This window comes from Xyrauchen texanus, chromosome 34 (genome assembly GCF_025860055.1).
Source record: "Xyrauchen texanus isolate HMW12.3.18 chromosome 34, RBS_HiC_50CHRs, whole genome shotgun sequence".
Classification (NCBI taxonomy): Eukaryota; Metazoa; Chordata; class Actinopteri; order Cypriniformes; family Catostomidae; genus Xyrauchen; species Xyrauchen texanus.
This window is the reverse complement of record NC_068309.1, coordinates 17,282,498-17,304,890: the sequence shown is the minus strand read 5'-3', so window position 1 is coordinate 17,304,890 and position 22,393 is coordinate 17,282,498. Positions and strand designations below refer to the sequence as shown.

The following is a 22,393-nucleotide window of genomic DNA, read 5'->3' as shown; positions in this document are numbered from 1 at the left end:
CCAAGGAGCTTGTGATGGACTTCAGGAAGAAAGACAGAGAACACAGCCCCATCTCCATTAATGGAGCACTGGTGGAGAGAGTCAGCAGTTTCAAGTTCCTCGGTGTCCACATCACTGAGGAACTCACATGGTCCTTCCACACTGAGGCCGTTGTGAAGAAGGCTCACCAGTGCCTCTTCTTCCTGAGACGGCTGAGGAAGTTTGGAATGAACCACCACATCCTCACACGGTTCTACACTATTACTGTAGAGAGCATCCTGACTGGCTGCATCACCGCCTGGTATGGCAATAGCACCGCCCACAACCGCAAATCCCTGCAAAGGGTGGTGCGAACTGCCAGAAACATCATCGGAGGTGAGCTTCCCTCCCTCCAGGACATATATAACAGGTGGTGTGTGAAAAAAGCTCGGAGGATCATCAGAGACTCCAGCCACCCGAGTCATGGGCTGCTCTAACTGCTACCATCAGGCAGGCGGTATCGCAGCATTAGGACCCGCACCAGCCGATAACAGCTTCTTACCCCAAGCAATCAGACTTTTGAACACTTGATCTCTCACGATCAACAATCAGCACTGCACTTTATTAATCTTCATCTTATTATCTCACACTGGACTGTCAAATATATTCCCCTCAATACAACTACTGCACATATACACCTTTAGGTGAGTGTATTTACACAACACAATTTACATATCAAATGTACACATTCTTATACGACACAATATAATATACAATGTACAGTAAACAATACACACAATATAGAATACACATACAATAAAAAAATAAATAAGAGTATATAATATATACACTCACCTAAAGGATTATTAGGAACACCATACTAATACTGTGTTTGACCCCCTTTCGCCTTCAGAACTGCCTTAATTCTACGTGGCATTGATTCAACAAGGTGCTGAAAGCATTCTTAAGAAATGTTGGCCCATATTGATAGGATAGCATCTTGGAGTTGATGGAGATTTCTGAAATGCACATCCAGGGCACGAAGCTCCCGTTCCACCACATCCCAAAGATGCTCTATTGGGTTGAGATCTGGTGACTGTGGGGGCCATTTTAGTACAGTGAACTCATTGTCATGTTCAAGAAACCAATTTGAAATGATTCGAGCTTTGTGACATGGTGCATTATCCTGCTGGAAGTAGCCATCAGAGGATGGGTACATGGTGGCCATAAAGTGATGGACAGGGTCAGAAACAATGCTCAGGTAGGCCGTGGCATTTAAACGATGCCCAATTGGCACTAAGGGGCCTAAAGTGTGCCAAGAAAACATCCCCCACACCATTACACCACCACCACCAGCCTGCACAGTGGTAACAAGGCATGATGGATCCATGTTCTCATTCTGTTTACGCCAAATTCTGACTCTACCATCTGAATGTCTCAACAGAAATCGAGACTCATCAGACCAGGCAACATTTTTCCAGTCTTCAACTGTCCAATTTTGGTGAGCTCTTGCAAATTGTAGCTTCTTTTTCCTATTTGTAGTGGAGATGAGTGGTACCCGGTGGGGTCTTCTGCTGTTGTAGCCCATCCGCCTCAAGGTTGTGCGTGTTGTGGCTTCACAAATGCTTTGCTGCATACCTTGGTTGTAACGAGTGGTTATTTCAGGCAAAGTTGCTCTTCTATCAGCTTGAATCAGTCAGCCCATTCTCCTCTGACCTCTAGCATCAACAAGGCATTTTCGCCCACAGGACTGCTGCATACTGGATGTTTTTCCCTTTTCACACCATTCTTTGTAAACCCTAGAAATGGTTGTGCGTGAAAATCCCAGTAACTGAGCAGATTGTGAAATACTCAGACCGGCCCGTCTGGCACCAACAATCATGCCACGCTCAAAATTGCTTAAATCACCTTTCTTTCCCATTCTGACATTCAGTTTGGAGTTCAGGAGATTGTCTTGACCAGGACCACATCCCTAAATGCATTGAAGCAACTGCCATGTGATTGGTTGATTAGATAATTGCATTAATGAGAAATTGAACGGGTGTTCCTAATAATCCTTTAGGTGAGTGTATGTTGTTTATTGTAATTAGTATATGTCTCCTCACTGTCATGACTGCTATGTTGCTCGGAACTGCACACAAGGCTTTCACCTACTGTTGCACTTTTGTACATGGTAGTGTGACAATAAAGTGATTTGACTTGATTTAATCAAAGTTTGTATTGTTGTAATTGATCTCAGAGTTGGGTTTTTTTAGCTCTATGGAGAAAATGAATGGAAACAATACTTCCAGAACCAAGGGTGCTGAATAAGTGGGCAATCTGTTTTCCGTACTGTGGGTCAGGTGGAAGATCTAGTGCAGAAAAATTAGGCAATACAGGAACATTGTACCACTCTTGACCAAAGAAATGTGTTGATCATCCAAAGGGCAGCACTCTTTGAGTTTAATTAATCTTAATTAATGGATGTAATCCCTTTTCGGGAGTGCCGCTGTGTGGATAACAAGCTTATGATCTCACAAACCTTGTTGATTCTGGTGAACTTGCTAAATTAAGTTGTTCGAAAGTGTGAAACTCACCGTAAAAGCAAATGAAAGAGAGGGAGAGGAGGTAGTTATGAGAGAGAAAGGGAGTGAAAGGGAAAGCAGGCGGAAGGAGTGCAGCAAAGCATAAGAGCACTGTGGGGTGGAAGAGACAGTAACGGCAGGCTTTAAAGGAGGGCAACATGAGGTCCTAATTACATAGCCTTAGAGCTGGCTGACTACAGCTTGCCCCTGCCAACTACTGCACAACACACCCATGCACCTGACTCGTCATAACAACAAATATCCATTTCTCATGTATTCTGATTCCTGATTAACAGTTACTCCAACATTATATTCACCAGGATAGAGGAAGCACAGTTAAACACTCATTTAAATCACATGCATCAGCCTTTGTTTAATGTGCACTTTGGCATCATTTTTGGTTTAAATGTTTGGTTATGTACTCAGCTGTGCTGGGTGCATTTTTGTTTTTATTATTTTTTTATTTTTTTGGCTTACTCTGTACTCACTGTTTATTTAATTCATTTGATTTATTTTTGTTTTGCAATCTGCATATATTGCAGTCAGATGCTATAACCCTCAAGAGCTTCTCATTAGGATCAGTATCGCATTGAATATCAAAATGTAAAGGTGCACTGATTAATTGGCATGAAGTGTCCAGTCAGTAACCTTATAAAAGCTGTTTAAATATACATGGAGAGGGTCCCTTCATGGGGGCTGCCATGTTATGATCACATGACCAGTCAAATACTACTAGCAAAATCTCAGGTACCGCCCTATTATTAAACACTTTTACTCACAGATTAAATAGATCATGGCTGATTGTGAATTTCGACAATAATATTGGTAACTTTTGTGTTTTAATGTTGCTGCATCCATGCCGCTAGGTGTCAGTGTAAGGCCTAGACGACATGCATAAACAAATTCTTAGCACCTTTAATAGTGTCAGAATTTATGACTTGATTATAAATTGACTTATACATGTTTTATTTAAATTAAGCAATTATTTTGGGGTATGCAACTGACAAACCTTATTACATCATGAGAATGACTAGAACACGTATCAATTGCTAGTTGCTAAAACAGACTTTAATCAGCTGTTTTGTGCTCTTATTTATAATTTGTTGCATTAAGTCTTTCTGTGCCAAGATTTGCAATGTTTTTCTCTTTGTATTGTACAGTAACATACAAAACGTAATTTTGATGGAACTTTATGCACCTCTAATGTTTATATATCATTTGGCTTGCTTTTTGCCTCACCGTGTTGTGGTCCTTTTCAGACATGTCTCAGAAGCAGATGACTTCCTCCATGGCTATTGCTGGAGCTGTGATGGGAGCCGTGCTGGCACTCTTCCTCATTACCGTTTTTACCATCGTCCTCCTCACAGCACGCAAGACCCCCCCACCCACATATACAGATAAAGTGTGAGTACATGCAGTATCTTCACCTAGATCTGTAAGACACTGTTATCTAAGAGCAAGCAGGATGACATTTCGTAGAATGCCACCTGTTTTCCAAAATGCAATACAAGCACAATTTTTCCTTGTTTGCATTTTTTTTCCTTGATGATTTTGATCAAATGTAAATTAAGGCTGCAAGAGTAGATAATGGTTTCAGTATCTCCTCTCTCTACTCAATAATTCTAAGATGATCAAGCCGCTAGTTAAGGGAATACGAGTATAACACTGATACTGTCCATGCTTTTGTGGTTGTATGGCATTTGAGGTATTTGCTTATAATATTACCTGCTTAGGAAATATGAGTGCTGCCTTCATGTGCTGTTGGAATTATTGTAAATACGAGTATCCCACTGGGAAGTTGCACATGAATGACCCCTCAAGTCGTAATAACGACTGGGGATATTCTGAGATCATTTTGATTCAGAGTTTTTGATTTGGGAGTTGTAAACTTTCAACATGGTGGAGGTGAGGATGGTTTCTGTTGTGAATGACAGGTTTTGTTAATTTTTCTAAATACTGCTAATTGTTAGCGCTTGCCGTTTTGGTCATATTCATTTAGCAACCATTTGATGAATGGTGTACATTTTCACACAGTGAAATAGCTTGTAATTAATTAAAATTTCATTGTCATCAGCAAGCTGAGTAATATGTATTATAGTGTCAAAATAAAAATTCCTCAAAAAATATGTGTGAATGAACCTGGAGTTGTCCATGTTTCCTGATCTTTCTGACAGCAATGCACTTGAAAGCAGTGTACTCATAGCTATCACTTTAGAAGTTGGAAGCAGGATGATTCTGATAGCACATAAAGGCAGGAAAACGCTGATATTGCCCATGCTTTGCGGCTGTCAAACTTTTGAGGTATTTGCTTATAATGTTACCTGCTTGAACACACGTAGACCCTCAGTGGGTTGGACAGCTGGTGCAGGATGTGGTCTCTTACCTGGTGAATAATTTAATCATTGGTATGCTTTCGCAGCAACTTCCTGACTGTCCTTTGAACCTGGACTGACTGAACACAACTTAACTATTACCACCCTTGGGATAGTGACCTTCCAAACTTCACTTTGACTGACTTATTTCTTGGTAGTTTTTCTTTGCTTACAGATGCTCTCATGCAATACAGTTTTCAGTGGTCCTAAATAGTATTTGGACACTTTTGCATGCTTAATTAAACAAAAAAATGAATTAATTTCTTTGCATAGATAACAAAATATTAAACCAAGTGTCATCTGCAAATATATGGTGCTAGACCTTTTCTCAGAACTAACTTTTTCAGTTTTAAATATTATACTTTTAACTGACTGGCCCAATGCCATTTTTAGTGGATTAAATCAGTTCCCCTCAAATTCATACAGAAGGGAATTTCACCACAGATGTGGTTTATAACAAATATGCATGTTTTTCACTAACGTTTGACAACTCTATTTTTTTTAAATGTATGCAATTTGTTTAGATATTTTACTATTGGAATTGGATCATTGGCACAGCTCTTGCCCTGTCAGAACAAGGCATTTCACGTTACATCGCCTTTTTATATCTTAATCTTTAATTAGCCACCTTAGCCGTAACAGATTTTATCTGGTCATTTATTACTGAGTCCAGTAACCCAGTGAAGCCTGTAAATGTTCCACTCTACCAGGAGCAACATCAGATGATTCCTTATTTTTCAAGTTCCTGGAAAGGCATGTCAACACAGAGAGAGACTTACCATAATAGATAACAATTGTTTATTTGCTTGTACAGTACATAGAATCTACCACACAATACATCATTTAAGAAATTTGTGTGGGCTAAAGGGCTCTAGCTTCTATTTTAGCCTTTGCATGTTGATTTTTTTTTTAGATGTTTTCATTTGTGTTCTTCAAAGAGAGCTGCTTTATTTTCCTGTCACCTTGTGAACGGCTCTAGACTTGAGCCCACAGACATCGCATTTAATCCAGTCCAGATGACTCGCTGTTCCCACAGCCTCTACAAAGCAGCTCAAGACTGGGTTTCATGTGCTTCTTCGCTCCCCTCCTTCAAGTCCCCACAGAACAATGGATCTGTCCATGGCCCTTCAGTGTTTATGTGCCTTCAGTTGTTAGTGTCAGTCAGCAGAAATAACACTCAATGTGGATTGTTCTGCCTCTTGCTTACTATAAAAGAAATAACTAATGTACATACATGAATATAAATACTTAAGCAAACAAAGCCAAATAATCATGTTTCCTAGAGCCTCAGTGATGAATGCAGCTCTCATGAGAATGAGATCACATCACAGCCTTGCATGATACAGCTATTCACAAGAGAAAATTTAATTGGGGAACAAGGGAAATACAGCAGGCAGACCATTCTTAGCACTTTGGCTGCTTTAAAATGTAAAGTCTGGCTTCCATATGAATGGTGGAACTTGGAATTTCTTCAAGGCACTAATATCCTTTCTCTCTTTTTCATACCGTCCATCATGTTCAGTTCGCAGTTTCACACGAACAGGAGTGCCACAGGTAATCAAGCCATGCTTATATTCACTACAACAGCATGATTGTGAGTGTGATATTGCTTTTATACAATGTTTCAAAACTGGTATACTAAATAGCAACACTTTTGGAAGATCTCTTTTCAGTTTATAATGTCTGTTATAATATGACCTGAGCTATATATCACAGTCAAAATAGAATTGTTGACTTTGTTGTTCTCTTATTTATTACTACTTTCTATCTTTATCAACATTATCTATCATGAAGTGAGAAATCTCTTGAAGCTCTGAAATATTTCCACCCTGCTGCCTGAAGCATCGCGCTCAGAAGAGGTGTGAGAGACACTCTTATCTCTTATCTGTTTAGGCTGATCCCCATTCAGCCTCCTTGTGTCTAGGCTTGGCTTTAGTTTGGCTGCACACTGCATGCAGATCAGTGCAGTGGGACAGCTGGGTTTGGGCTGATGGATGATGCTGCCTCTGCATTGGAGACAGCAGGGACTCTGTGAGAGATAAACAACTTTGGGATGTTGACACACCAGGCTCATGTGAATACGAAAGCAAAAAATGTCCCTATAACTCTTGACATTTGGATCTGATGAAGGTTGCATTGGTAACCTGTGGTCAAGAATGAGAAAATGCACTTGCTTCGAATGCCGCCAATAAAAAGTATTTTTGTAAAGGTTTAGCCATTTTAATCAGATTTATGTGAAATCTCATCTCACCTAAATTTTTCAGAGCCATGATGATTTTGTGTTTTGAATGTGTCTTCATAGATCACATTCATTTATGCTTGCAGCTGTTCTTAAATTGACGAAACGGTGGCAACATTTTTGCAAAATGATATTACGTGACTTCTTACATGTATCCTGGCAGTTCTGAAGTGAAAGGACCACAGTGTGGTGCTAAAAGTAAGTACAATTTTCTCCCAAACAGATTAGGTTTTTAAAGTTAGATGGCTATCGAATTTTAAATCAATGAAATTTACCTGCCCACCTTTAGCCGTAAACTTAACCCTAACCGACAGTGTCATAAATAGCAAATGTGAGATGAAAAATAGATGAGGTTTTGAGTTTTAAATCAACAAAACCAACATCCTTACCCCCAACCTTAAGGGACAGATTCACTAAGAATGTGAACAACAATTGCAATGAATGTGAAATGTCAGAACAATAGTAGAGAGAATGATTTATTTCAGCTAATATTTCTTTCATCATGTTCCCAGTGGGTCAGAAGTTTACATACACTGTTAGTATTTGGTAGCATTGCCTTTAAATTGTTTAACTTGTGTCAAACGTTTTGGGTCAACAAGCTTCTCACAAAAAGTTGCTGGAATTTTGGCCTATTCCTCCAGACAGAACTGGTGTAACTGAGTCAGGTTTGTAGGCCTCCTTGCTCGCACATGCTTTTTCGGATTGAGGTCAGGGCTTTGTGATGGCCACTCTAATACCTTGACTTTGATGTCTTTAAGCCATTTTGCCACAACTTTGGAGATATGCATGGTGTCATTGTTCATTTATGTCCCATGGTGTTTATACTTGCGTACTATTGTTTGTACAGATGAAGGTGGTACCTTCAGGTGTTTGTAAATTGCTCCCAAAGATGAACCAGACATGTGGAGGTCCACAATTCTTTTTTTCTGAGGTCTTGGCTAATTTATTTTTATTTTCTCATTATGTCAAGCAAAGAGGCACTGAGTTTGAAGGCAGGGCTTAAAATACGTCCACAGGTACACCTCCAATTCAGTACACCTCCTATCAGAAGCTAATTGTCTAAAGGCTTGACATAATTTTCTGGAATTTTCCAAGCTGCTTAAAGGCACAATTAACTTGGTGTATTTACATTTCTGACCCACTGAAATTGTAATATAGTCAATTAAAAGTGAAACAATTGGTCTATAAACATTTGTTTGAAAAATTACTCATGTTTTGTAGTAGATGTCCTAAACGACTTGCCCAAACTATAGTTTGCTAATATTAAATCTGTGGAGTGGTTAAAAAATGTGTTTTAATGACTTCAACCTAAGTGTATGTAAACCTCTGACTTTACCTCTACTTGTACATTTAATAATGTAGATTTGAACTTTACAACATCAGGAAGATAAGACTCTGATCATGCCACAGAAGTATTTGTTCAGTCCCTTGTCATATCTAGACTGGATTACTGCAATGCTCTTTTAGTTGGCTTCCTGCCAACAATTAAACCTCTATAAATGTAATGTAAAATCCAGAATGCAGAAGCACAGTTGGTCTACAAAGAGAGTGTATGTTACACACCTCCATGTCTCTCTACACTTGCTGCCAGTTGCTGCACGTATCAAGTTCAAGACTCTGATGCTGGCATACAGAACAGTCACTGCGTCTGCTCCACCTCACTTAAAATCATTCCTGCAGAGCTACATTCCCACCAGAAGGCTGCAAATGAGTGGCACATTTCTTGTTGCACTCTCTGTCTTAGTTCTTTTTGAGTGCAATTGAAACTTTGTAAAGCAGTGCTTTTCATGTTACTGTCTCCTTAAGATGAATTGCTTATGTCATATCCTTCATTATTTTTTAAGTCGCTTTGGATAAAAGCATCTGCTAAATTAATAAATGTAAATGTACTTGTGATTTGTGTGAGAGGAAATAAAAGCCATTGTTATAGCACCTCTATTGTTTAATTCACCAGGAAACCGAGTCAGTAGACCAGATTTCAGAAGTCCAGAACACGCCACTGGCCGGACCTTGAATTTAGCCTTCACTAGATTATGTAACAGTATTTAAAGTACTTAATTATTTCTCAAGGTCTTGGTTTAAAATCTATAATGCAGTTGGAAATCTAGACAATGTTTCAGAAAGAAACTGACCTTCAACTGTGGGCTTGCATTCATAAGAGAGAACTACAGGAGGAGATCCAGAAGAACACTTCCTCATTCCCCTTTTTATGTAAAGTCCAAAATGTTGGCCTTTGTTTGGTCTCTGGACATCCAGGTGGATCCAGTGAGAGTATCCAGGCCTGTCTGTGACTCTTCCTGCTCATGCCACAAATGCACTCACCATTACCTCTTCCTAGTCCATAGATCACATCTATTGCTTTTAATCCTCTATTTCTGCCCTAGCTTTTCATGGGAAAAGCTAATGTGAGTCTATATAGACTTAATGAGTCATAAAACAAAGTTGTACACATTTTCATCTCAGCTCTTTTTAGACTTCATGTAGGGAGGGCAAGGGACACATTAGACAGACTGATAGTCCATTGAAAATCAATTATACAAAACAGTGGACTACTAATGGTTTGAGATTAATATCCACAGGAAGTAGAAAAACAAAAGTCACAGAGCTGATCCCTTGAGGAATGGGGAACTATGGGAGCTTATGGACATAAGGAAAATATTTGACCTTGTCCTTACTCACACAATAAGGATACGCCACAAGGATCACATGTTGTCCTTAAAGGATTTTCAACCAAAAGGTGCGAATGAGCTCTTAAGAGCTTACTCTCATTGGCAGGCAATGTAGAGCTTTTAAAACAACTTCTGAAGTTTTAAGATTCCTTTTTTGTCCACTCACAGCACTGGTAAATCTTAATGCCCTTAAATTGCTGACCTTTAGGGCACATTTTGGAATAGCAGCATAGCACAAGTTACAGTATCTAAATCCAGGGAGCAAGAAGAGGTATTTTTCTATACATTAGGCTTTTTCGGAATTCATGGTCAGGGCAACCCTCAGGAACTGCAGAGGCCTTGGGCTACCTAAGAAGCTCAATAGATATTACTGTAGTCCATCAGAGGCTAGTCCATTTATGGATGTGAGACCACACCTCTCTAATGTACCCTTGTCAAAACTCATCCTTGTCAGATTAGAAAATGCAGAGCCATCTGAATAAGAAAGTAAAGGAGAAGAGTGAGCAGAGAGACAGATTCAAAGAGGAGGATAAGCCCATCACAGAATGATGGATTGAGAATGTATGAATCAGGAAGGCATTAAGAGCTAAGTAAATAGCAACATCTTTTAATGGCATCTCAATGGAACGTTAATAAGCTACTTGGATATGTGCTTGGGGTACTGCAGTATTAAAGTGTGTTACGCTTTCTGATCCTTTATTAAGCAAATCCAGATCCATATTCCAGTCCTGGAATCTGATTTAACCTGTTGATATGCACTCCCTTTTTGAGCACAAACCACGAAAATGACATACCTGAACTTTATTGGTTGTATTTACTGGACCCTTTGGAGTATGGACACAGTTGTAGTATCTTTTGAAAGAAGACACTTTGGGCTTAATATATGTTGTTATTGTTTTAAAGTTAGAGAAGCTGAAGTTTATAGTAATTAACTTGTTTTTGTAGTCTAAAAAAAACAATAATAAAAGTACCAAGACAACCCAGAAATACAATGTTCTCAAAGCCACAAGTCTAAAGAAGTTATGTTTCAAATTTGAAGATGATCTAACAAAAACAGAGGTTCCTGCAAGCTTTTGTTCTCTGTAAAATCGCTGGAAGTGCACAGAGTAAAATTAAGGCTCCGCCTTTCAAGACGACACAAAATCTGACTGCACTGCTTGGCTGATATGAATTAAACTACCCATTTTTAAAAATAGACTTTGGAGACAGGTTCATTTTGTTTATGTGACTCTAATGTATAAGATAATATACAGCTTTACAACATGAATGCTGGTCAGATTGCATAATTTGTTGAAGAACGATGATGAAGGTTAATTCTTTCAGGCAAGATCTCATGTAAACAATTGAGAATATATAAATTTAGATTTATATAAATCACTTTTATGGACAAAAAGTGCTATTGGATGTTTTTCAATGAACGCTTGACATGGACAATTGACCCAAGTGTGGCAAACTGAATTCATCTGGTGATCGCATTTTCATAAAAAGGTATGAAGTCCCGTTTTGATATTGCATGTTTTTAATTTGTACTCTTGGCACAAATAACTAAAGTTCTGTTTCTGGCGCATTTCTATCATGTTGAACCCTTAGACCTTTGAAAAGATGTATAATTTGTTAACATTAATTACATTTATAGACTGTAAATTATCTATTAAATTTAAGCAGAGAGAAGTCACTACCGCATGAGGGCGATTGCGTATCATCAGGTTAAGCCATGCTAAAATAAATTATATAATAACAGCAATGACGTTCAATACCTGTTTGCCTAGCTACTGTGTATACTGTATATCCCTGCAGAGCAACCACAAAGGACATACATTTGAATTTGTTCCTTAATATCTTATAATGTAGTAACCATTTTTAAAGCACTTAAGGTGTTTTAGCTGTGACTATATTTACAGTATAGCACAGACTTCAGTACCTCATTGCTTAAAGGAAATTTAAAGGGATAGTTCACCCAAAAGTGAAAATTCTCTTATCATTTACTCACCCTCATACCATCCCAGATGTGGATGACTGACTTTCTTCTGCTGAACACAAAGAAAGATTTTTTTTAGAAGAATGTATCAGCTCTGTAGGTCCATACAATGCACAAAGTGAATGGTGACCAGAACTCCAAAAGCTCCAAAAAGGAGATAAAGTCAGCATAAAAGTAATCCATAAGACTCGAGTGGTTTAATCAATGTCTTCTGAAGCAATACAGTTGGTTTTGTGTGAAAACAGACCAAAATAACCCCCTTTCCACTGTACATCTTGAGCAGTCTCCTTGGCAATCATGATTTCAAGCTAGTTTACACTTCCTATAATGCCATCTAGCACTCCGTGCATACATAAAGTGCTAGGAGGTGAAATTGAGCTTGAAATCATGATCATGCCTAGAGACTGCTGTCAAGATTTACAGTAAAAAATAAGTTACATTTTGGCTATTCTCACCCAAATTCAACTTGATCGCTTCAGAAGACATTGATTAAACAACTGGATTCTTGGCAAGATGGTAAATGATGAGAGAATTTTCATTTTTGAGTGAACTATCCCTTCAATCGGCAGAATTTGTGGCGTTAAGGTGATTACCCCACACACACACACACACACACACACACACACAAAATAAAATTTCAGATCGTCCCTTGTTTTTTTTTAAATGCAAAAATGACAGTTACAGTAAGACACTTACTGTGAATGGAGCCAGTCCATAAACATTAAATAAAACGTCTAGGTTACTGTTGTAACTTACATTCCCTGATGGAACGAACAAGACGTTGTGTTGAGTGAAGTGATACTACAGCGACTTCCTTGAAGGCCTTGGTTACCTCTGAACTTGAGAAAAGGCCAATGAGAAATTGGCAGATAGAATTTGCACGTCTGTCCATTCAGGTTTTGCACTGAGGAGCCGAGAGTAATGTTCGGTCATAGCAGTGGCTCGGTTCAGCGTCGTGGCCAGGGGGACACATCTTGTTCCCTCCATCAGGGAACGGAGGTTACAACAGTAACCTACACATTCCCTGTCTGTTGCTCACTTCGACGTTGTGTTGAGTAAAGCGACACTAGGGGTCCCTATTCAATCATGCCATGCGCTGACCTGTGTACATGCGATGCTGATGCAGGTGCGGGCAGGCAGTTGCATGCCAAAGCGATAGGCTGCATCAGACTGCTCGTACCCTTCCCCAATGCCCCATAAAATCGTCATAAACTTTTTAGGTTCCCGGCACCCCGAAGGGGGGAACAAAGCAGCGTGCCAAGCATGGGAGTAGGCCGCACCAGCCGCCTTTTCTCTTTCTATGTTTCTCGCATAATGTGGCTGGGGCCATCTTAACGCTATCACACGCAACAGGGAAGTCATTCTTTTCCAACTCCTATTCTTTCAGGATGGCGAAATACATCACATAGGTTTTCAGGCCACATGTGGGAATGGCACAGTGGTAGATCCTATCTGCTGCGAGGGAGGAGCTGCTACAACACGCCGACCCGGGGGCAGCGGGGACTGCTCAAGGGAGACGTGGGTCCACCTGTAGGGGGACCGTACCGTGAAAAATACACACAGTGGGATTAATCCACAAGGACCCATCCTGTGGAGCACCTATTCCAGTACAGAGTAATTTTAGTACCTGTAGTGGGTCTGGTCGTGGAATTCCTCCACTGAAATCGCGGACCAGAGGGCTAGGTAGGTGCTATGTGCAAGCGGAACACCCGGTCACGTGTTCGGACCTGAGAGAACACGGGACGACTCAACCCTGAGATTGTAAAATCTCGTAAAGGTATTGGGTGTTGCCCAGCCCGCTGCTCTGCATATGTCTGCTAGGGAGGTGCCATTGGCCAGTGCCCATGAGGATGCCACACTTCTTGTCACTTCTGTGACTTCTGGGGGCGGGCACAGCCTGGGTGTGATAGGCCAATGCAATGGCATCAATGACCCAGTAGGAAAGCCTCTGTTTGGAGACAGCATTCCCTGTCCGCTGTCCACCAAAGCAGACAAAGAGCTGCTGAGAACATCTAAAGCTCTGTGTGTGGTCCACATAGGTATGCAAAGCACACACCGGACAAAGCAACGACAAGGCTGGGTCTACCTCCTCCTGGGGCAGCACTTTCAGGTTCACTAACTTGTCCCTGAAGGGAGTCATAGGAACCTTGGGCACGTAGCCCGGTAGTGGTCTTAGGACGACATGGGTGTCTGCCGGACTTAACTCCAGGCAGGTCTCGCTGACAGAGAACACTTGCAGGTCCCCAACCCTCTTGATGGAAGCGAGCGCAATCAGGAGGGCTGTCTACAAGGAGAGGGCTTTGCGCTCGACTGATTCTAGCGGCGAAGGGGGGTTTCTGAAGTCCTGAAAGGACCACAGAGAGATCCCATGAGGCGAACAGGCATGGCCTGGGAGGGTTCAGCCTCCAGGCGCCTCTAAGGAACCTGATAATCAGATTGTGCTTCCCTAGGGACTTGCCGTCCACTGCGTCTTGTTGAGCTGATACGGCGGCTACATAAACCTTTAAGGTTTAGGGGGACAGCCTCCCCTCCAACCTATCTTGCAGAAACTAGAGCACTGACTTGACTGCGCATCTCTGCGGGTCTTCAGATTGGGAAGAACACCAATTTGCGAACAAGCGCACATTAGGGCATAAAGTTGCCTGGTAGAGGGAGCTCTGGCTTGGTTGATCGTGTCTAGGATAGCAGGTGGTAGGCCAGTCAGATCTTCCGCATCCCGTCCAGGGGCCAGACATGGAGGTTCCAGAGGTCTGGACGCAGATGCAAGAGGGTGCCCCGTCCCTGAGAAAGAAGGTCCTTCATCAGTGGAATTCACCAGGGAGGAGCTGTCATGAGGAGTGTGAGATCCGAGAACCAAGTCCATGTGGGACAGTAGGGGGCCACCAGAGTGACTTGATCCTCGTCCTCCCTGACCTTACAAAGCACCCATGCAAGTAGGCTCACTGGAGGAAATGCGTATTTGTGCAGCCCCTGAGACCAGCTGTGTGCCAGCGCATCTGTCCTGAGGGGAGCCTCCGCTAGGGAGTCCCAAAACGGGCAATGGGAGGTCTCTTGGGAAGTGAACAGATCTATCTGTGCTTTGCCGAACCGCTCCCAAATCAGCTGGACCACCTGGGGTGGAGCCTCCACTCTCCGCTGAGTGTACCTTTGCTGGCTCCAAAGGAGGAGATGGCGGGCGAGTTGTGACATATAACGAAAGCGCACACCGCCATGGCGATTTATGTACGCTATCGTAGCGGTGCTGTCTGATCGGATCAAGACGTTCTTATCCCGTATTAGCGGGAGAAACCTCCGCAGAGCAAGGATTACAGCCAGCAATTCTAGGCAGTTGATGTGCCAACCCAGCTGGGGCCCCGTCCAGGAGCCGGCGGCTGCGTGCCCATTACACACAGCGCCCCAACTCTGTTTGGAGGTGTCTGTGGTGACCAGAAGGCATCAGGACACCTGCTGTATGGGGACTCCTGTCTGCAGAAAAAATAGGTCTGTCCAGGGGTTGAAAGTCTGGTGGCAGGCGGGGGTGATGAACACACGGTATGTGCCACGGCGCCTCCCATCTCGGGACTCGAAACTGAGTCTAACTCCATGCCGAGAAAAGACATGCTCTGAACCGGGGTGAGCTTGCTCTTTTCCCAGTTGACCTGAAGCCCTAGATGGCTGAGGTGCCTGAGCACCTGGTCCCTGGGGGCGCATAGAGACTCTTGAGAGTGGGTTAGGATAAGCCAGTCATCGAGGTAATTGACTATGCGAATGCCCACTTCCCTTAGCGGGGCAAGGGCTGTCTCTGTGACCTTCGTGAAGACACGAGGGGACAGGGACATGCCGAAGGGGAGGAACGCAATCCGTAGGAAGGGTCGGTGTCGAGGCAAGATAGAGACTTGGATGTACACGTCCTTCAGAACGCCTACGTTTGTGAAGCACTTGATTAATTGGAGACTGGGGGATCAGTGTTACCTTTTAGAAATTTAGGACCATGATGAACTGTTCAGTGATATTTAAATGAAATTATTATTTGATTGTGTACGTTCTTAGAGGGTAGTCAGTTGTAAAGGCAGTGATTCAAAGTAAACACCCATATCCATACATACAAAAGCTTACTCTAGATGGGGCCCAATGTAGCCCTGCTGATGTTTGGGTAAAAGGTCCAGAGAGCATGATAAAGTATGCTGTAGTGTGATCGAAGGGCCCAGGGATGTGGAGGCCCTTTTGAATGGCTGGTGATTAATTCAAAGTCACAATTTGTGTGACATCTTGTATAGTGAATCCATACATCTTAAGTCTCGGGCAGTGTGGAAGCTGGGAGAAGGACTGAGACTTCATGCTAAGAGACTTCATGCTAAGAGACTTCATGTGAAATTCTTTCAACCTAACAAAAAAGTTTAAATTTCGGTATGAGTAATTGCTTGTATTGATATGGATATAAAACAGACAGAATGTTCCATTTGGTTCCCAGAACTAAAGTAAGGTGCGGTTGTCTTTTTTCCCCAGAGGGAGCGCATTTTAGATTTGCCAAACATGTCCACCATCTACTGAAACAGAATACATGTACTACAGTATATGGCTGAAAGTACGTGGACACTTTAACACCATACCCATATTGCTCATTGAACATTTCATTTTAAAACCATGACCATTTATATGGAGTTGGTCATCTCTTTGCTTCTATAAGAGCTTCGACTCTTCTGGGACGGCTCTCCACTAGATGTTGGAACATGGCTACTTCCATATTTTTGAGGGGGATTTGCTCCCAGACACAAGAGCATCAGTGAGGTCATATTAAGCATTGGGACCTGGCACGTAGTTGGCATTTTATTTCATCCAATAACAAAAAAAAAAGATTTTGAATGGGGTTCAGGTCTGGGCTTTGTACAGGCCATTCAAGTCCTTCCATAAATTCAGTAAACCATGTCTTAATGGACCTCGCTTTGTGCACAGGGGTATTGTCATGCTGGAAGTAGAAAAGGTGTGCCCTATTCTAACAAATAAGGAGATTGCATGATTGTATGCTTGATTTTATGCACCTGTTTAGAAGGGCATAGCTGAAACAAGCTAAACTCGTTAATTAGAGGGGAGTGTTTATACAATGTAAGTTATAATTTTACTGCTTTTCAAGAAATTAATGCTATGTTAAAGCCAATGAACATATTTTGAAACTTCCCCGGGTTGTTATTGATTTTCCTTCCATTATTTTTCAATACAGGATCGACCTCCCTCCAACTCATAAGCCTCCTCCTCCATATACAGAGAGACCTCCCGCCATTCCACTGGCCTCGCAGGCACCTCAGGTAGCCTCGTTCTCTCAGGTAAATCTTATGCAGCTCTGTTTACTCTGCAGGGTTCCCTTGTCTACCAATTTGATTTATTGTCCTACTGTGGCACTTTATAATGGCGCTATATTTGAAAGATGACTACTGCCATATTCCTTATTATTCAAGGAGTGAATATATGTTCTCTGTCTCTTTTGGGAGAATCTATCATTTATTGTTGGCACTTAGCATGAATAAGGCTCACTTTAGTGTCCCATTACTTTGTTTTAAAGCGGCACAAATCCCTTTTTCTTTTTTTAAGAAATATTAGATGTTGGTTACGCTTTACAATAAGGCTGTAATAAAAATAAATGACTGCTATTTGATGAAGAAACAATGTGGAAGTAAACTATAGCAAGTGTAACACAACAGTATTATTTGGCTGTACTCTTAGTCTTGATATATGAAATATAAAACATCAAAATATATCAGAATATACAGTATTCTTTTCTATTAATTTCTATGTATCTGGGGATTATTTAGATCAATTTGTGATAGATATAAGTCCTGGTTGAATCACCCATGCATTTAAGGATTACACAAAATTAACCTAAAATGAAAGGTAGCTAATTTTAAACAACTCAAATGTTTGCAATGCACATGCATACAAATTACGCAACAAGAGAGCTGTGCTAATCTGTTGTCTGTCATCTGTGCTGTAGGCTCGTCAGATGGAGAGACGCTACGAGCTGGCTGAATGCGTGCCCGGCAGATTGGCTCGCCGAGACTTCCAGAGCCTGTCCCAACATTCAATGTCATATCAGGAGTGGATCTGTCATCAGAATGGGGCAGACCGCGTTTATATCAACCATAGAGAACACTATGTGTGATTGAGTCCTCGTGTCAACTGCAGCACACTGCCAGCCCCAAAGTTAAAACTGTTTACGAGTATACTGGGAGCTATGTTTAAGGCACTGCCAATTTTTGGGGGTCTGTGTAATGTACAATGAAACCCCTCTCAGCATATTTATCTTATTAGTTTGGCCTTGAACACAGTACTGTGTTGTTCTATACAAGTCATCATTAACTTTAACATGTATAGTAGTCCAGTATAAAATTACCTGTAGACAGCCTATATACGGTACTTGGTCTCTGATTTTCAAATCTAGTGGTCAAACTGAGGAGCAAATATGGTTGACAAAATTATATTTTCCTTGACCAAGGATGTTTAAATCATATGTTGCATTAATCATATGTTTCAGTAAAAAAAATGTATTCAGTGTAGACTATAGTTAATTGTCCAATTGTCTTAAATGCTCAAACTGAGATTTGATTTGTCTGCTTATGACAGATAGATACTACTGCAGATAGTAGGTAATTTGCCATAAGTTTCTTGTTTACACTATGATGTACAGTAGATGTGAATTGCTCAATGTACTTTGTCATTGCTTAAGTGTGTAGATATTGTATTATGTGCCATGTAAATATCTGAGTTTAGAATATTATTAGTGTTCTTTACAATTAAGTCTGTAGAGAACATATTAGAAATGACTTTCACACCTTTTAGATTGTAAGGCTGAATTAGAAGTGGACAGTCGTTTCACAAACATTTTTAGAGATTTTTTTTTCTTCACCAGTTGAGTAGTGGAGCATGGACATTGAATCTCACAACCAAAGCTTTCTTTGCATTACATCATACAGATAATCAAATAAAATGATAGGTAAATATGAGGCTTGTTTTAATATGCAGCACATTATAAAGTGGAGTAATTTTTTGATTTGCAGAAAGCACATCTGAAATAACAGACAGGAGTTCTGTTCTTCTCATATTTTCACACAGTCTTATTAAGACAGAGTTTTGAGAGACAAATATATGTTGTAAAACTCAATGAATGCATAAAAAGGCTTTTTATGCTGCTCTATGGTCATTGAGACAGCTGGACGACTTCCCCCAGTTGATGATGGAAAACCTCAGACCACAAAATGCTCTTTGGGAAAGAGCGAGAGACAGAGAAAGGGGCGGTGGGAGTACTTGTAAGAGCCTCAGCAGAGACTGCTGTCTGCATGTCAGTTTATAACTTGTGTTGTAGGTAAACAAACCAGTTATCTGCAGGGCAACTGGACAGGCAAGGCCATTAAACAGCAGTCTTTTAATGAGTTGGCAGTCACCAGGGAGCGATTACACTATTCTGGACCTACCATTCAGCGAAATAGTGGACTCCAACAATGAGAGCATTGTTAATTCCATTGCCAAATCACCTCTGTGGATTGCACCCACCATTGCTTTATTAAAACGTGTCATTCCCACAATAAACTAAGGTTTAGTTCATCCAAGTTAAATCCATTTAGGCTAATAAAGGTGTGCGTCTAAGTCAAAATCAATTACCTAGCAAGCAGTTATATGCAACTCAATATAACAGCCTACTCATCACCTTATATACAGTAAACCAGAGCCAAGCCATGCATTGACATATGTGTTCTCCTGCTCTTTCTTGACAGACCTAATATATTCTTTCATGTTACGTGAGGTTGGGATTACTTCTTTCTATCTATACCCGTCACGCTTATCTCTGATTGTGTGTCTAACCTACCGTGGACCTGATATTTTAGCACATTAAGAAGCTATCTGAGAGATTTAAGGTGCTCATTTTGCCATTTATAATTTTCACGTAAGAGGTCTCGTGTTTGTTCTGGAAGAGCAAATGTTCTCTCGCTCCAGAAAGAGTCTCAGTTTTGCGAGACTCCAGACACAATGTGGAGTGTTGCATAAATATTTTTGCCTTTTGGGAGCATTATTAAATGAAGTAGACATCGAACTCTTCGCCTCTTGTCTTCCAAGTAAGACAAATTGGTGGTCGTCAACAACAAGTTATCTTAAACTATGCAGATTACTTTCAAGCTATAGGGAATCTGCTTTACATTACTAATCCTAAATATGTCTGTGAATTCCAAAAACCAGCAGGGAATGGAAGAAAATTCTCCTACTTGCTTGTGAAAAATCATTTGTCACTGTAGATTAATGTTTAGCATCATTGGCTTAATACTGAAATGTAATTTAGCTGTAAATTAGGGCCGTAAAGTGGTTCTTGCCACAATAAAGTGCATCCAAAGATCCCGTCCTACAACTATTATCAGGAGGCTGATTACCTTTATTAGAGTTGGAACAATCTGCAATCTCCAAAACCCTTTCTGTCTGCATCTCTCCTTTTTAAAGGAATAGTTCATCCATAAATTAAGTCCCATTTTTCTCACCCTCATGTCACCCTTCAAAACTCTATGACTGTATTTCTCTCTTCTGTGGCTGTGTGAGGAAAGCTGTGTCCTCTGGGGGTCGCATTTGACGGCCGCATATGTCATCGAGGCGGTCTCGTTCCAGAAAAGAGTGTAGGACACTCCGAATGCAGCCTTCGAATGCAACCTTCTTTCACAGGAATTCTGAGGATGCATGAGGTGTATCCTTCGTGGGCACTCACAACCCACAATTCTTTGCTTCAATGGAAATGCTAATTTCCAAGTTGAAGTTCCTCAGTAGATGGGTGCAGAGTATATAATATGTATAATTATATTCATATATAATTAAAATAAAGTATTAGACAAAAGTACACCTGTAAAATCTATTTTCTTTTCTCTTTACATCATTATAACTCTCCTAAAATGTACCTCATACATTCCATTCCAAAGGGACTTTGTTCCCTTCTCATCAAAGCGCTCGCGCTTGTTAAAGAGTGGCATGCTATCATAGCAACCATGATACTTTCCGTTTCCGTTTGTCTTATGAATGCCATCTCATTTAAATGAGGCTTGTTAAAAGGAAGACACTCAGTATACTTCAGCCTTCAAAGGACGCATCCTAGCTAGCATGCGGCCTTCCAAACGTGACACAGACTATACAAAACAGAAGTAGGTAATTATAGCAGAAAGTCAAAGCTGCTCTTTTCCACACACTGACATTTACATACATATGTGTATGACTTTCTTTCTTCTGCTGAACACAAACTAAGATTTCAGAAGATTATCTCAGCTCTTTTGGTCCATTGATGCAAGTGATTGGTGACAAGACCTTTGAAGCACCAAATATCACATAACGGCCCATAAAAGTAATCCATACAACTCCAGTGGTTAAATCCATATTTGCAGAAGTGATATAATAAGTGTGGGTGAAAAAACCTTATATAAGAGATTTATAACTAAAAATGACATCTGATTATATTGATCTGTTTCTCACCCACACTTATCATATTGCTTCGGAAGACATGGATATAACCAGAGTCTTATGGATTACTTTTATGTGGCCTTTGTGATTTTTGGAGCTTCAAGGTTCTGGTCACCATTCACTTGCATTGTACGGACCAACAGAAGTGAGCTATTCCTCTAAAAAAAGAGGTGTTTTGCAAAAGAAAGAAAGTCATACACATCTCAGATGGCATAAGGGTGATGTCAGATGGCATGAGGCACAGTTGACAGAAATGATTTTAAACTAACACAAATAAGGCTGATGTGAAAGGAAGACTCAAACAGGGCTGATGAGCAGAGAGGAACCCGGCACCGACTGCAGCGTGGAGATGGAGAGTGTGTTTCTAGGCGTGAGTACGCGTCATGGCAGTGTGATCCACGAGGAATCCTCTGGAGGAGAGTGTGTTTGTAGGCATGTGTACGTTGTTGCAGTGTAGGGATAACCAGTGAGGAATCCTCAGGTGAAGAGTAAAGGCAAGCAAGAAGCAGTCAGGAAGGTAACCGCAATCCGGGCTCTAAGGTGAAGACTGGCAACCAACACAGAATACACGTAACAGAACTGAGTTAGGCAGAGACAGCGAGGTGAGTTAAACAACACACAAAACAACAATCTAGCAATGAACACGGAACAGAGTGGGGTTAAAGTAAGCAGGAAGCAAACAAGGGACAGGTGCCATCAGCCAGCTGAAAGTTGGCACAATCTGAGTTCCCATGGAAACGCTGATTTCACATGCTGGCAGCACCTGGAACACATGAGGGAGAGAACATCAACACAAATAGAACTAACCTTTATTCCAGGTTTTTTATTTTTTTTTTTTTCAGAAATCGGCATTCTGAAATGTCATGGAAACATGAACACCGTTTTCCTTATGCCCTTAAGGAATTAGAAAAAGGTTTAACACACCTAGGAAACAAACAGCAGAAACTGTGGGACAAAAAATTGCGAAGTCATCCCCAGACACCATATTCGTTATTTACACTAGCGTCACTGGGAAATTACATTGCTGTGGAGAAACTAGCTTACTGACCAAGCCACGTGTATACGAGGGTAAAGAGTACATCACTTACACAGTGCATGTTAATGCAAAAACACTTTTTTTGTCTTAAGCAGCTTTCTTGCAGTAACAGCTTTCTGGT

General features: G+C 41.0%; 1 protein-coding gene across 1 annotated transcript in view; it reads left to right on the top strand.

Annotated features, from left to right (window-relative positions):
- The window catches only part of LOC127627395 (nectin-3-like protein), an 81,059-nt gene extending 62,321 nt beyond the window's left edge, over nt 1-18,738 (top strand). Inside the window, exons 6-8 of the mRNA XM_052103731.1 lie at nt 3,782-3,926; nt 16,978-17,080; nt 17,746-18,738. Of these exons, the coding sequence (XP_051959691.1) occupies nt 3,782-3,926; nt 16,978-17,080; nt 17,746-17,913 (416 nt within the window). The 3' untranslated portion in view covers nt 17,914-18,738. The remainder of the gene's footprint in view (nt 1-3,781; nt 3,927-16,977; nt 17,081-17,745) is intronic.
- Nucleotides 18,739-22,393: the final 3,655 nt, after the last annotated feature.